At 43.4% G+C, this 14,671-nt stretch overlaps 2 protein-coding genes across 2 annotated transcripts in view; one reads left to right on the top strand and one right to left on the bottom strand.

Moving 5' to 3' along the window:
• LOC116094832 (Golgi resident protein GCP60-like) lies at positions 1-1,134 on the bottom strand (the record flags this gene model as incomplete). The annotated part of the gene is given in 1 exon segment (XM_031376272.1): positions 1-1,134. A coding segment is annotated over 1 exon segment (1,119 nt), but the record flags the coding sequence as incomplete, so codon positions are not given.
• The window catches only part of Mccc1 (methylcrotonoyl-CoA carboxylase 1), a 46,576-nt gene that overhangs the window by 23,988 nt on the left and 7,917 nt on the right, over positions 1-14,671 (top strand). The window contains exons 10-15 of the mRNA XM_031376616.1: positions 2,743-2,870; positions 4,743-4,926; positions 5,628-5,737; positions 6,975-7,191; positions 8,871-8,957; positions 12,860-12,909. Coding sequence (XP_031232476.1) covers positions 2,743-2,870; positions 4,743-4,926; positions 5,628-5,737; positions 6,975-7,191; positions 8,871-8,957; positions 12,860-12,909 — 776 coding nt within the window. The remainder of the gene's footprint in view (positions 1-2,742; positions 2,871-4,742; positions 4,927-5,627; positions 5,738-6,974; positions 7,192-8,870; positions 8,958-12,859; positions 12,910-14,671) is intronic.

Here is a 14,671-nt window from a genome sequence, read left to right as displayed (position 1 = left end):
CTCAAGGACTTTTTCGGAATTTTCAGTGTGTGTTTTGGCCTGTCCGTTAACCGACAGTGTGTCACTTGTTCCAGCTGAGTTCACCTTTGATGATGCAGGCAGCGATGCTCCAGCCACCGATACTTCTTGTTGCTTCTGTAATGCTGCCTGTTGCTGTGCAAGCTGGACTTGATATAACTGCTGCATGTACTGCTGATAGTGCTGCTCCTGCAGCCGGCGGATGAGAATCTGCTGTTGTTCGTAGTTCCCTGGATACTGCTCGGCTGCATACTGCTGGAATTGCACAGCAGTCTGCGAGTTTAAAGCTGCCATTATCTGCTGCTTTTGCTGTTCCAGCCGAAGCCTCTCTTCTTCTATCCGCCGCCTCTCTTCTTCCTCCCGTCTGAGCCTGTCTTCCTCCTCTCGTTTCCGTTTCTCTTCTTCCTTTTGTAGCCGCTCTCGCTCTTCCTCTTCACGCTGTCTTCCCTCCTCCTCCGCCTTTCTTCTCTTTTCTTCTTCTTCCTTCTCTATTCTGTGGGATGCGACATATGCTGAGAGGAGAGGACAACACCTATTTAGAAGCTTCACAAACTCTACCATGGCATCCTCTTTGGACATGTTTCCCAGAGCTGCCCACTCTCTCCTCCTATCATTCCCCAACACATCAAAGAATCCAACCTCAGGGGAAGTGTCTGAGTTATATGGGCCCAAAAGAACTTGCTTATGCAGTGCCACGAACTTCAGTTTTTCTTCATAAGTTGGATGAAAGGCTTTGCCATCTTTTATTTTGTAGAAGCGCAGCGCCAGGCCGTAAAGCTCCTCCAGGCCAAAGCCCCAGTGCTGCTCCATCCGCCGCGCCTCCTAGGCCGCGCCCTCCGCCGCCGCTGCCTCCCCGGGCTCCCGCGGTGGCTGCCCCGCGGCGCCGGAGCCCAGTCCATTCCCGGGGGGCGAGGACGGCGGCGTCTGCAGCGGGGCACCCTCCGCGCCTGGCCGCTCCTCCGAGTCCGGGCTCAGCGTGAGGCCGTCGAGCGACACCTCGAGCTGCTCTACGCTCAGCCGCGCCGCCATCTCCGCTCGCAGCGCCTCCTCGGCCTGTTCTTCATTCTTATTCTTGTCCTTTACTTGTTTTCTTTCTTCCATGTTTTTTGCTGCTCAGTTCTGTTACTTTCATGGTTTTTACTGAGCATTTATAGGATTTCCCCTTAACATTATCAGTTAGTAGCCTAAGACTTATAATATGCATTCAAATGAACCCTAGTCCACTTTCAGAGAACAGGCTTAGGCCAGTCAGATGCCCTTGTCATTCCAGCCTGACCATCTGAGCTCAGCCCCGGAATCCACAGTGGAAGGAGAGATCCAACCTCCAAAAGTCATTCTCTGACCTCCACATGTGTCATGTATATGTCTCCATTCAGACACACAGTAAATAAGTAAAAGTTTAAAACTTTAAAAAGTCTTACCATATCATAGCATAAGCACAGGTACTTTATAATAATACACATCTCTAATGTCTCCCTCTGTCCCTTCTGGTATTGTTGTCATGTCATGCAATATTACGACATAAGCACTCACACAGGGACATACCTAATCATAACCAACGATCATTTCTGTCATTTTAAGCTGTTTGTCAAATCAAATAGCAATCAATCAAAGCAAATGAACTTAGAGTTCATTCTACTCTCATCTATGTATTTTATGATTATTCCATTATATAGACACATATCTCTTACAAGGCTGGTATAATGTTTGTAGTCATTTGACAAAATCAGCTCACCTATACCTAAAATAATACAAGTATTGTGTAAAAGTAAGCCTAATAAACCTAAAGGACATTTGCCTACACTCAGGTCTGGGATCCATCCCAAGCACTAGGAGAAATCTTGTAGCTCTTAATAGACTACTGATACTGATAGACTGGGTATCAGCATATGGCTTAGATACCAAACAGCTGGAAAGCCTTTCAGTGTTCCTAACAAAAGGACTTCTGTCATTGGGAGTGGGGAGCAATACTTAGTGCACCTCAGAAAAAAGATTACCATAGAGCTACAGGCCCACACCTCACAAGGACTTTAAGGAAGAACTCATGGCATGCACAGTGACTAGGGGAAGAAACTTATATCTTTGCCAGAGTTCAAGTGAGGTGGGGCATCATGGATGAGGCTTCTGGGGTAGGTATGCTAGAACAGCACCTCACAATCCAAACATGTTCTCATTACCACAGCAGATACCACTGGTGTATAATTTTGGTTTAGCATTTGCTCAGGATTCCAGAGACATTTTCCATTGTTACATTTCGTACAGTTCTCTATTCTAAACTGAGACTCATTTGCTGCTGAAAAATAAGGTGTTTGCTTCATGAAATGCAAATTATATACCGTAAACGAAGTCCGCAGCAGTTAAGTCAATGTGTTGCATCATAAAGAGTATTTTATAAACAGAAATGCAAATTATATACCATAAATGAAGTCTGTGGCAGTTAAATCAGCGTATTGCATCATAGAAGATATTTTATAAACACATTTTAAAAACTATATTGGAATCTTTCCCCATGTGTGTGTGTTTTGCCTGCACGTATGCCTATGTAGCATTCCTATGGAGGCCAGGAGATGACGTCAGATGCCCATTAGGCACCATGTGGGTGCTGGGAACTGAACCAGCCAGGGGGGTTTAATGCTCTTAACTGCTGAGCTGTCATTCCAGCTCCAGTCCTAGAGAATCCTGATTATATGCCACTGCAGTGTGACACTGTATTTTATCTTTTAGGAACTGTGGAATTCATTATGGACTCAAAGCACAATTTTTATTTCATGGAGATGAACACAAGGCTACAAGTGGAACATCCTGTCACTGAGATGATCACGGGGACTGATTTGGTGGAATGGCAGCTCAGGGTGAGAAGGTTTTCCTGGGCTATGGATGCAGCTTAGTGTTGGGGTGCCTGTCTAGCATGAGTGGACCCTGGGTGCAGCCCCCAGCACTACCAGAAATAAGATCAGTGTTGAGAACACATTATATTTCGGACTCCTTTTATGCTGCTTTGGGTGGGACTCAGTTTTGTGGTCATGATGGGGACAGGGAAATAGAAGGTTTTTTTTTTTTTTTTTTTAATGCATCTGGTGCTGCAATGTTATTGGCACTTTAAGAACACAGATTCCTAATTTGTCAATTATCTTCTCCTCCATGGGCCCTGGGCTGCAGGTGAGCTGTATCACTGTATCTTGTTCTGATCACATGGCTCTCCTGGAACTCCCTTTGTATACCAGTGTGACCTCTAACTCACAGAGGGATTAAGGCTGTGCCACACCACATCCTGGCTGCTCAATAACTTCTTAAAAATGGGGTTTTGTGGTTCCAATGGCTGAGTTCAGGCTATAGTATAGATGGCTAGCAGGGCTCAGGGGTGCCAGCGAAGCAAACTCCAAGGCTTTCAGATACTTAGTATCTGTCTGAGAGTGATAATTGTGCAGAAGAGTGTAGTTAGGACCAGTCTCTCTTGGACTTGGATGGGAGCCAGTCTCAGGGGGAAAAAAATCCAGTAAAGATAAGCCAGTTTGAAAATGGTCTGTGTAATAAGAAGTAGGAAGATGTCCTAAACCATGAGATGCATGGCCAACACTTTTTTCTTTTGTATAAGAAGACAATTAGAACTCTATTAATATATCAGAAAGTTTCATTTGAAACATAGGAAAGGGATACCGGGAAACACTTCCACGGTGTGTTCTGTAGCTAGACTCTGAATACAGAAGCTTAAGAACTTTTCCTGGTCAGTGTGGGTGTAGAGACAAACTGAGCCCAGTCAGTATAGACACGGGCTATGGTTTGAAACACCATAAACACACTGAAATTCATTTTTTCTACTCTGGTTCTGTACTATGGTTCCTGACCTTTCCTGATAGCAGGTTCTGGGGATGACCTTATCTCTATTGTGTGCTTACCATTTCAGCTCAGAGTCATATTAAGTGACCTATAGTCTTTTCTCCTGTGTCTATGTTGCTTTCCTCCGTGTGTGTGTGTGTGTGTGTGTGTGTGTGTGTGTGTGTGTGTGTGTGTTTTATCTTGGGGAAAAGCTTATAAAGAGGGAGGAAGGGGCTTCATAGTCTCCATTAGCTTTTCCAAGTCATACTTATTAAGGAGTGAAATGTATTGAATTGGCATATATGAGCCCAAATGTCAAGGATTTGGTAACAGTGAATAAACACATTTCTACAGCTTGTGATCTAGGGTCACACAGACCTCCAATTCTTCTTCCTGTTTTACTCTGTCATGCACTTGGAGGCAAGAGAACAGCATAGATGGGCTGCTCACAGCCTTTTTCATGAGTGGGAATGTAATCTGATCACCAAGTGAAAATATAAAGATGTCTGACTGGAACTGAGTATTATATCACAAATGAAAACAGTTTCTTACCAGCGAGAAACTTAGGTTTTCATGGTATCAAACACCAATTTTTAGAAATTATCTATCAAATAGGCTTTCTCCACTTTAAACTCTAGAGCCCATGATAAATAATAGATTATCCCCAAGCTAGCTCTTTTGTCTGTTCTATACCTGTCTTACCAAGGGCGTAAGGGGATGGACAGCCATCTCTTTTATTTGACTGCCTTACAGATCCAGATGTCCAGGGTATGAGCAAAGCCAACCGTTGACCTGTAGGCCCGCTAGCCAACCGTTGACCTGTAGGCCCGCTAGCCAACCGTTGACCTGTAGGCCTCCCAGCCAACTCTTAACATGCACTTTCATAAGAAGCACTGTTTTGTTGCCAGATTGCAGCAGGAGAGAAGATTCCTTTGACCCAGGAAGAAATCCCTCTGCAGGGCCATGCCTTTGAGGCTAGAATCTATGCAGAAGACCCTGACAATAACTTCATGCCAGGGGCTGGACCATTAGTTCACCTCTCTACCCCTCCGGCAGACATATCTACAAGGATTGAAACTGGAGTCCGGCAAGGTAACATTAAATAAGGTCAAAGACAGCTCTCTGATTAAACCCTTAATGCATTGCTTTTCTCTAAAATGAGGCCGTACTGTTTTGCCCAGACTGGACTTCATCTCCAGGGCTCAAGTGAGTCAGTCTCCTGCCTCTGCCTGCCAATGAGTTAGAACTATAGATCTCACCACCGTACCCAGATCCAACTACATTATACTGTGCATGTTCTTGCTTTGCATTTTATTTATCTAATTTCTTTGTGGGTTGGGTGGGTTGGTGTATATGTGCACAGTGTACATGTGTAGAACCTAGGGCAGCAGACAGAGATGGTTTCTCACCTACCTTGTGGGCCCAGGGGATCGAAGGCTTGGAAGCTCAGAATGGAAATAAGTTTAACAAGAGAGGGTAAGACTTTGTCTTGACCTCCAAAGAGAGAAAGGAGAAAGAAGACAGGCTGAAGAAAGCCATCCTGTATGTCACTGAATCACATGAGAAAGTCTGGTATTCTCAGTAATCAATCTTTGTTAGATTTTGGACGAATTTTTAAGTCACTCTGAGTCATGGTTTCCTTTACTGTGAAAATAAAACTGTGCCAAGGGCACCTTCCATACAGGAATTGGGGAGGTGACTGGGTGTGAGGTGACAGGAAGCATGTCTTGCTTGACCTTGCTTCAATCCTCAGAGATCTGGCATTGACAGCTTATGTAGTCTCTCCATTCCAGGAGATGAGGTCTCAGTGCATTATGACCCCATGATCGCAAAGCTCGTTGTGTGGGCCTCAGATCGCCAGTCAGCCCTGTCAAAACTGAGGTACAGCCTTCGTCAGTACAATGTGAGTGAGCTGAGGCCTGAGGCCTGCTGTTAGCACCTCAACCCTCCATTCCCATGTCAGACACAAGCAGTTCCTCACGGGGCACCTGTGTGTTGGGGGGGTTTGAGCTCTTCTGTACTTCAGTTGGAAAACAAGGGATTGTAGAAATAAAACCACTTATATTCCCACTACACCAGTGAAGTCCTAGTCATCTATAAATAAAGCCAACTATAGGAATGAGCCTAATCAGTTTTCTTTAAAAGAAGAAAAAAATTTGGTCTTCATTTTCATCCACTGGTCAGAGGTGGGCTTTTTGTTTGTTGTTGTTCTTGGTTGTTTTGTTTTGTTTTGTTTTGTTTTGTTTTTGTATCACAGTAATTTTTGTGGTGGGTAAGTCCCACCCACCTTAATTTCACTTCATGGAAGTATTTATAACACATGATTTAAAAATTATCATGTGTTACTTATTCATGTAAAAGCTGTGATTTCTAAGGCTCCTGTGGCCACACCTGCTGTCCCTTCAGTGGACCAGTGTGGAGAAGCACTCTTGTCTTCTCCTTAACTGGTCCTCACCCCATACTGTATGCTGACTGTCCTCGGTCAGCTTCCTTAGAATTCATTGTTCCATTCAGAACAGGACACTCTGGTGTTCTGTCACCTTGGCCAGCCTCAGCCTCTATCAGGGTCCTTTGAAGGCAAGGGCTGTGTCATGCTCAGCTGCTCAGGAAATGAAATGAGGAGGGGTGGCTGGGTGAGTGAATGCATGAACCCAAGGCCAGTTACTTTCATCTTTAATCCTTTTATTTTTTTGAGGGGAGAATTAGAGTTGGTGTTGCTCCTTTTTTTTTTTTAAGTTTTTATATGCATACCTAACTGTTGGATTTCAGTGTTGGAAGGAGGTTCCTTTCCTCTCCAATATCACAGTCCTTCCTGCCTGCATTTGCAGGATCCTATTTTGTGGGATGTTCTAAATTAAAATCTTTGGTCTCTTGTAAATAAATTTCATGTCTGTTTTTTAACTTTCATCGTTTTCCTAACGTAAGCCAATTAAACCCCCTCCCTGCTGTACCATGTCCTGTATCCTGTTTCACTTGTTAAGCTACATTTTGAAGTATAGGTCCAGATATACGATGATGCATCCAGGGACAGTGAGTGTGGCCTTTCTGCACATGATGCCTTAGTAGGTCATAGAGCTTCGCCTTCCTGAATAGACTGTTTTCTGTGCTCAGCAGGATCCTGGGTTTGCTTCTCTCCCTAGATTGTCGGCTTGCGCACCAATGTGGACTTCCTGCTCAGGCTCTCTGGCCACCCAGAGTTTGAAGCTGGGAATGTGCACACTGACTTCATCCCTCAACATCACAAGGACCTGCTGCCCACTCACAGCACCATAGCCAAAGAGTCTGTGTGCCAGGCAGCTTTGGGGCTCATCCTCAAAGAGAAAGAAATGACCAGCACTTTTAAACTCCACACTCAAGGTACAGCACACTCTTTTCCTCCCTTGCCATGTTCTCTGAATCAGCAAGAAATATGCTTCTGTTTCTGACATTCTTGCTTCTCCAGCTTCCAGTGACTAATTCTATTTTCTGAAGATATTTTTGGAAGGTTTTCTTTTTGTCTTTCTTTCTTTCTTCCTTTCTTCCTTTCTTTCTTTCTTTCTTCCTTTCTTTCTCTTTCTTTCTTCCTTCCTTCCTTCCTTCCTTTCTTTCTTTCTCTCTTTCTCTCTTTCTTTCTTTCTTTCTTTCTTCCTTTGTGTGTGTGATGTGAAAGAAATCTTCATATATCCTAAGTACATAAGCATACATGCATATATCATAAGTGTACATATAAGCATAAGAGCATATATCACACATGCATATATCACAAGTACACATATAAGCACTGTTGAGCTCATTATAGAGCTCAACGAATGCCCAAGCATTGCAGAACTGGGTCTCTGCAAACACTCGTTCTTTCTGAATCTTGTGCTGACCGACCCTTGCTGGCCACGTGCATTCACACTCCCCTGGCTTGCTTCACCGTACCTGGTGTACCTACGGCAGTGCCCTCAGTCTAAGGACAGAACACTGGAGAATCAGACTCCTATGAGTGAGCCACACTTCATTGTTAAGTTTCTTCTTCCTCTGTGTTTCCATCCTGTGATTGAATTTCTGTCTGAATGGAAGTTTAGGCCCTTCACGGTGTCAGAAGATGCATGTATCCGTGGAAAGATTGTCGTGGTTTGCACACATATGCTCCTTCTCCAGGATGCTCTCAATGGTTTCCCAACTTCTTCTGGCATCAGTTACCTCAGAGGATGGCTTGCAGCTTCAGTCAGCTGTGCACTGAGAGGTCTCTCCCTCTAAACTAATAAAACAGTGATGTGCTCTCAAACTCACCCCATAGTATTTTCTCAGGATGATGCTGAACATTGGAGTACACATAATACTTAAATCTATTTATTTTTTATTATTAGAATTATATATTTTTGGTTTATTTTATGTGTATGCGTGTTTTGCCCTGCAACTAAGTCTGGGCTTTATATGTATGTAGTGCCCATGGAGGCCAGAAGAGGGCATCATATATCCTAGGACTGCACCTATGGATAGTTGTAAACCTCCATCTATCTGCCAGTTGGAAGAGCATCTCCCACTGTTAACCATTAAGCAGTCTATCTCTTTAGCCCCAGGATTATCATATGCTCCTGCTTCCTATAGGATTCTGTTGTTCGCATCTTTGATTTTCAGCATTGTTCATGGTCATTATATCGAAAGCTTAAAGCATATAACTGTGTCTTTAGGTTTGTAGAGTACCACAGTTAGAGGCTTCACACTAGATGGCTTCAGTTTAGCTGTACCACAGCTACTGGGCTGTACCCAGCAGAGTGTGCATGCTCAGCACATAGAGACACAACTGAAGGAGACTGAGGCACAGTGGCACCTCAGTGCCACCAGAGGACAAGAGCTGAGCCACAAATACTCATTCTCCCAGAGAAGCTAGAACTACTCCCATAAAAGTCTCTGAGATACAAGTGAGAGGATCTTGCTTACATTTAAAATAGAACGCACATCTGAGCCACCAACCGAGGACCCATGGTTTATGTTCACTTCTGTAAAGCGTACATGTTTGGGGGCCTTGATAGTTGTAATTCTGTTGTTGTATTTACATTTTTTTCTAGATCAGTTCTCTCCGTTTTCATTCAGCAATGGGAGAAGACTAAATAGCTCTTACACCAGGAGCATGACTCTGACAAGTGGTAAAAGTGGTGAGTGATATTCTGTTACATGAGAAATGTGGAGTGCAGAGACATGTCAGTCAGTTCAGAATGTTTAAGTGGCCGAAGTAGAACTGACTGGCTGAGGGCCATGGGGTTAATGGTGCACATATTTTCCCTGCTTCTGTGTGTTTAAGTATCCTGAAAATAAGCCGTAAGGCATACCCAGCAGACAGCTGAAATGAAGTATGGTGAAGTGTCAGTGAGGTGACCAGGGTATGTGATTTTAGACAAACAAGGTCTTTGTACTTTTTTTCCCTGCTCTAAGAGCATTGCTTCTAAATAAGAAAACAATGTTGCTTACTGTGGGAGACAGATGGTCGCCCATGATTCATGCAGGGCTTGAGATTCAGGTGGAATGGGTCACTGAAGAGCTGTCGTTTAGTGTATGTCCAGTCACATGAATGTTTATCTTCACTCCAACTTCACAAGGGGAATGAAGGAGTCACTGCTCATGTGTAGGTGCTGAAGCACAGAAAACAGGGTGGCTTGCTGAAGGCCAGTCAGCGCAGAGCATTATGGATGCCCACTCCTTTTGACTGACTCCAGGCTTTTCTAACACTTTTTGGTTCCGTGGCTTTGGTTGTAGTTTTGGTTTTTAACCCTATACTAGTTTGAGAAGGCACAATGTTAAGACTAATGTTTTAACTAAAGTTAGAAGACTCTGGCATCTAAGCCAGAAGATGGTGAATGAATCATGACCTGCCTGGATACAGAGGGTCAGAATGCCATGAGAGCCAGTGACTGTCCCTTCTGCTACAGGACAGAGTGCATGAGATGCCAGAGTAGGTGAAGCATGCTGGATATGAGGATGTGAGGTATCCCTGAGTCATGGAAGCTCTCGTAAAAAGCAAGCCTACCAGCAAGAGCAGCTCCCTGCCAGCATCAGCCACCCTTTCTCTGAGTGGAGCAGGGCCTTCTTGACTCTAGAGATCACAGACCTCACTCCTGTGCAGCAAATGCATCCTTCGCAGAGTGACTGCATTGTAACTATTGCGTCACCGTTAGCCTAGATGGACATTACTAGAAATACACTGGGTGGTCTCCAAAGACATTTGCAAATGTCCTTCCACTCCATAGTGAAGTGGGTAACCCTTGTGTCTTAGGCTAGAGTGTTTACTCATATTGTCTACAAAGCAAGCTCCAGAGTCAGAGAATGTCTCATTAACCACCCCTGTGTGCTGAGTGCACATATCAGAGTCAGGGAAATTAGCAGTGTGCTCTGCAACCTAAATTAAACAGAAAAATCACATGTGCCACGGAAATTCAGATGAGCCAAATGTGCTGTTTGGCATGGGTCTTCATTAAACCAGAGTGCTATTTTGAATTGTCCTGAATTTTCTTAGAATTAAAAGTGTTTTAATTTAAAAATGAGTGAGTGCATAGTTGAAAAGCTGCCATAATTGCTGTTCACTATATACACGTCTCTTTTTATACTGTTCCACAAAGATGCTCTGATTCTGAATGTAACTCCCTGGAAGTGTTCTAGGGAGTCCTTGCAAATGCTAATGAGCAATAACCAGGGAAGTACCCCAGACACGAAGCCGGAGGCCTTTATGAGTCTAACGTAGGACCAGTCTTATAGTCTTCTTAATGAAAATGACCATGTGTTTCAGCACTGTGTTTATAACTTGAATCTTTTATATACTATTTTGTTACTGATGATCAGTTCTTTAGTACTGTGAGTTGGCCCTCAGTAGTAATAATAGCTCAAATTTATTCAAGGCTTTTAGATACAATATTAAACATTTTCCAGAGGCTGTCTCATTTGCGCTTTTCAGAGCAGGCCAATAAGATTCATGCTGCTAGTAACACCACCTTTATTTTCAACAACTAATTTTTCTTAACCAAGGACAAAGCTCAGTCAGATATTAGTACTTTTCCAAAGGTCATACAAAACTAATTGCAGCCCGGGTTTGACCCCATACTCCAAGGAATGCATGCTTACATAACACTACACCCACTAAGTCTCCATGCCTAATTAAATGTGTACCGAGCTCCTTAACAATCTCCATTGGGAAGCAAAAATATCCAGGGAGGGAATCACAGTTTCATGCTGTGAAAGTACAGTCCGATTGCCAGTGTAATTCTACTGGCAATAATGTCACTTAAACACTTTTACTGCCTTCTAATTGAAAAACATGATCTGGTATAATTGAAGACATTTTCTCCTAAAAAAAAAAAAAAAAATGTGAAGTGTGTTTATACTACACAGAGTGGAGAATTTTCACCTACCCAGTGTAAAACCTCTGAAAACAGCTATGGGGATAGATGTCCAAAAGAGTAAACCAGTTTCTGTCCCCTCCCCATGTGTGTGTGTGTGTGTGTGTGTGTGTGTGTGTGTGAGAGAGAGAGAGAGAGAGAGAGAGAGAGAGAGAGAGAGAGAGAGAGAGAGAGAGAGAGAGAGAGAGAGAGAGAGAGAGAGAGAGAGAGAGATTGATTTGATTGATTTGATTGATTTGATTGATTCTGCTATTAGGAAGTGTATGCTGTTGGAATGTGGGTATTGTAGTATGTGAAGGTGTCAGCCATAGGGTTAATAAAATTCATTTGTGAATAGTTTCAGTGCTATAGAGGTTTTTTTTTTTAAGAAAATATTCTCATAAATTGGTATGAAGAGGGAATCATGATTGTTTTATAGGTAGAAGTCTAGAAATGTTCTAAAGAGTTGAGTTCAAAAGGCCTAGACAGACGCTTCCCAAGGACATGCATGTAAATAAGCTGTAAATAAGGCATGGCCTCCTGTGGTGGTGTGAGGAACATGGGGAAAGTGTCATCCTCAGGAGAGAGGCCGTGGGAATATCAGGTGGTCCGTCTGCTAGCTAAGCCACACAGAGGGGAAAGATAGGAAACTATGCTGAGAATCTGGGCTCTTGTTGCCAGGACAGTCATTTGAATATGGAGCTGGAAGGGTTGAGATGGGAAGCAGGGAGGGCCCAGAAGATGGCTTCAGAGCCTGTCAGCCTTGGTCATTCTGATAGAACACCAAAAAGAGAAGGAAGAGACTCATAAGACAGGCTTCGGAAGGAAAGAGCTTGGCAGCCAGGTGCTGCCTACTGGACATCACATCAGGCAAAGGGAAAGGGCTTTAACCTGGATGGTAGGAGAATAACCACACCAGTGTGGAGCTTGTGAGGCAGGAGGGACAGCAGTAGCCTTACATGTTCATCACAAGATGTCAATGCATTCAGTTGGGCATAACTAATCAGTGTTGTGGAGAAGATCAAGATTAAAAACATTCAAGTTGGAAGCATCCAGATGATGCCCAAGACTTAAGGAGTTCACCAACTTGCATAACTCTGGTCACAAAAATGTTTGCTGCTGGAGATTGAGCCCAGGGCCTTATAGATACTACGGGAGAGCACCTGTATAAAACTTCTGACTTCCAACTTGGAGACTAGTCTGTCCCCAAGTCCATATTCATGTACAGCATGACTCATCTCATATATTCTTATGATCTGTTACTGTTTTAAAGCACTTCTAATTTACTTCATTATTGCATTCCCATTCCCATTTAGTGGCTGGCCAATGAAGGCTCATAGAAACAATGACTGAGCCAAGGCCACAGCAGTAACCAGGTGGTAGATTTAGTTCTCAAACCAGACCTTCTCTTTCTAGTTGATTGGTCTTTCTGCACTATTGCTGTAGCTTTTGTGTGCAGGTGAAAATGTGTGAAATATTAAAAGCTTGTTTTCAAAAGAGAAAGATTTGCCAGTCTGTCTGCCCTGAGCCCAGTCAGAGACTTAGTTAACAATGCATTGTATCTGCAGGAGTTAAGATGTTGCCTTTTCTTCGAATAGCTGCTTAATATTGAGAGGGAGAATTGTGTCATCTCTGTTGTTACATAATGTTTTTTTCTTTTTTTCCTTCTATTTCTCCCTTGTTCCATAAAGATATAGTCATAGCTGTGACATATAACCGAGATGGGTCATATAACATGCAGGTAAGCCTTGTTGGTTCTGGATTGTGGCTCAGAGCCAAACCCTATCTCACTCATCCTTAGTAGGATCAGTTTTCCTTCTCAACGTTTCTATAAGCCTTTGACTATTGTAGCTGTAATGAGAATGCCATGTGCTTTCATGTCATAGCAGTCTGAGGGAATCACCCTTGCATGGTTTCTGACTTGTTTATGCAATTTGCTGTGATTCCCTTAAGCATAAAAACTTAGCAAAATGAATAGCCTTGAATTAACTGGGTAATAAGCCCCTTGGGTATGTACACACATTTACCAAAACAGCAGTCCCTGAATTTTTAGGCTTAGGAACCCTATACACACTTAAAAGTTATTGGGAGGTCAGATGTGCAAAGAGCTATCAGAATATCTAAGAAAATTAGCTGTATAGCTTAGTGGCACAAATACATTCACATTGCATAAACATTACCACCACCAGTCAACGGAGCTGTTTAAAACTACAAACAAAAACTTTCCTTTCTCCTTCTCTTTCTGAGAGTTTAGCTCATAAATGCAATGTACTGGAACACATCCCATCTTCCATTGCCCTCTTACCCCTTCCCTATCCTCAGTTAAGCCTCCAACCTTCATGACTTTATTCGAACCCAGAATTTGTTAGGGCTGCTTGTGTGAGCATGGGTAGGGAGCTGTTTTCTGGCCATAGGTAATTCCCCACTAGTTACACCACTTAAGAAAGTGATACCCAGCAACCACTAACTGCCAGTGGTTCCTCTCCCTCCTCCTCTTTCTCTTCCCCTTCCTCCTTCTCCCCCATAAGGCCCCACCCAATCCATACTAGAATGTTGAAGAGCCTGGTCTCGTACAGGTCTTGTGTGGGTATACATATTTACTGTGTGCCTCTGATTACAAACACCTCTGTCTGGGTGTGCAGTGTTTACAGCACATCTCCTCCTCCTCCTCCTCCTCCTTTGTTATCTTATATTCTTTCTACCTCCTCTTCGGTGATGCTGGGCTTTGGAGAGGGTGAGACAGGTACCCATCTGTGGACGCACACTCGCACTTGGCATTCTTATTCTCAGCACACTGACCACTTGTACATCTCTGCATCAACCATCAGCCATTGCAAAAGGAGCATCTCCACCCTTGGCCAAGAGTAGCACTGGTGTACTGGTAGAAACACAGATACTTAGATGGCAGTTCATGTGATATGAGGTGTTTTCTTCATCTTTTGAAACTAAAACTCTGCCTTGTAAGCAGCTACAGCAGTGATTCTCAACTTGAGGGTCTTGACCCCTTTCACAGGGGACTCCTAAGACCATCGGAAAGCATCGATATGCATGTACATTACCATTCGTAACAGTAGCAAAGTTACAGTTATGAAGTAGCAATGAAAATGACTTTATGGTTGGGGTTACCACAACATGAGGGACAGTATTAAAGGGTCACAGCGTTAGGAAGGTTGAGAACCACTGAGCCACAGTCTCTTCCCCTCTGTTCCTGAGAACCACTGTTCAGCTTCCTGTCTCTGAGAGTTTGATGCTGTAGGTGCCTGATAGACATGGAATAATTTAACATTTGTCCTTTTGTGACTGGCACATTTCACTTTAGTATCATGTCTTCAAGGATCAGATCTTCCTTTGGAGGTAGATAATTTCCATGCACTGTCTTCTCCATATCCATTCATGTGTGGCTGCAGAAGGGTTCTTTCCTAACTTTTGGCTGTTATAAAAAATGCTGCTAGCCATGGGTGTGCACAGATAGTTCTTCAAATTTGGTTTTTTTTTTTTTTTTT

The sequence above is a fragment of the Mastomys coucha genome, unplaced genomic scaffold (assembly GCF_008632895.1).
Source record: "Mastomys coucha isolate ucsf_1 unplaced genomic scaffold, UCSF_Mcou_1 pScaffold17, whole genome shotgun sequence".
NCBI classification, from domain to species: domain Eukaryota; kingdom Metazoa; phylum Chordata; class Mammalia; order Rodentia; family Muridae; genus Mastomys; species Mastomys coucha.
Note: the sequence above shows the minus strand (reverse complement) of the source record. Positions and strands in the feature narration are given on the sequence as shown.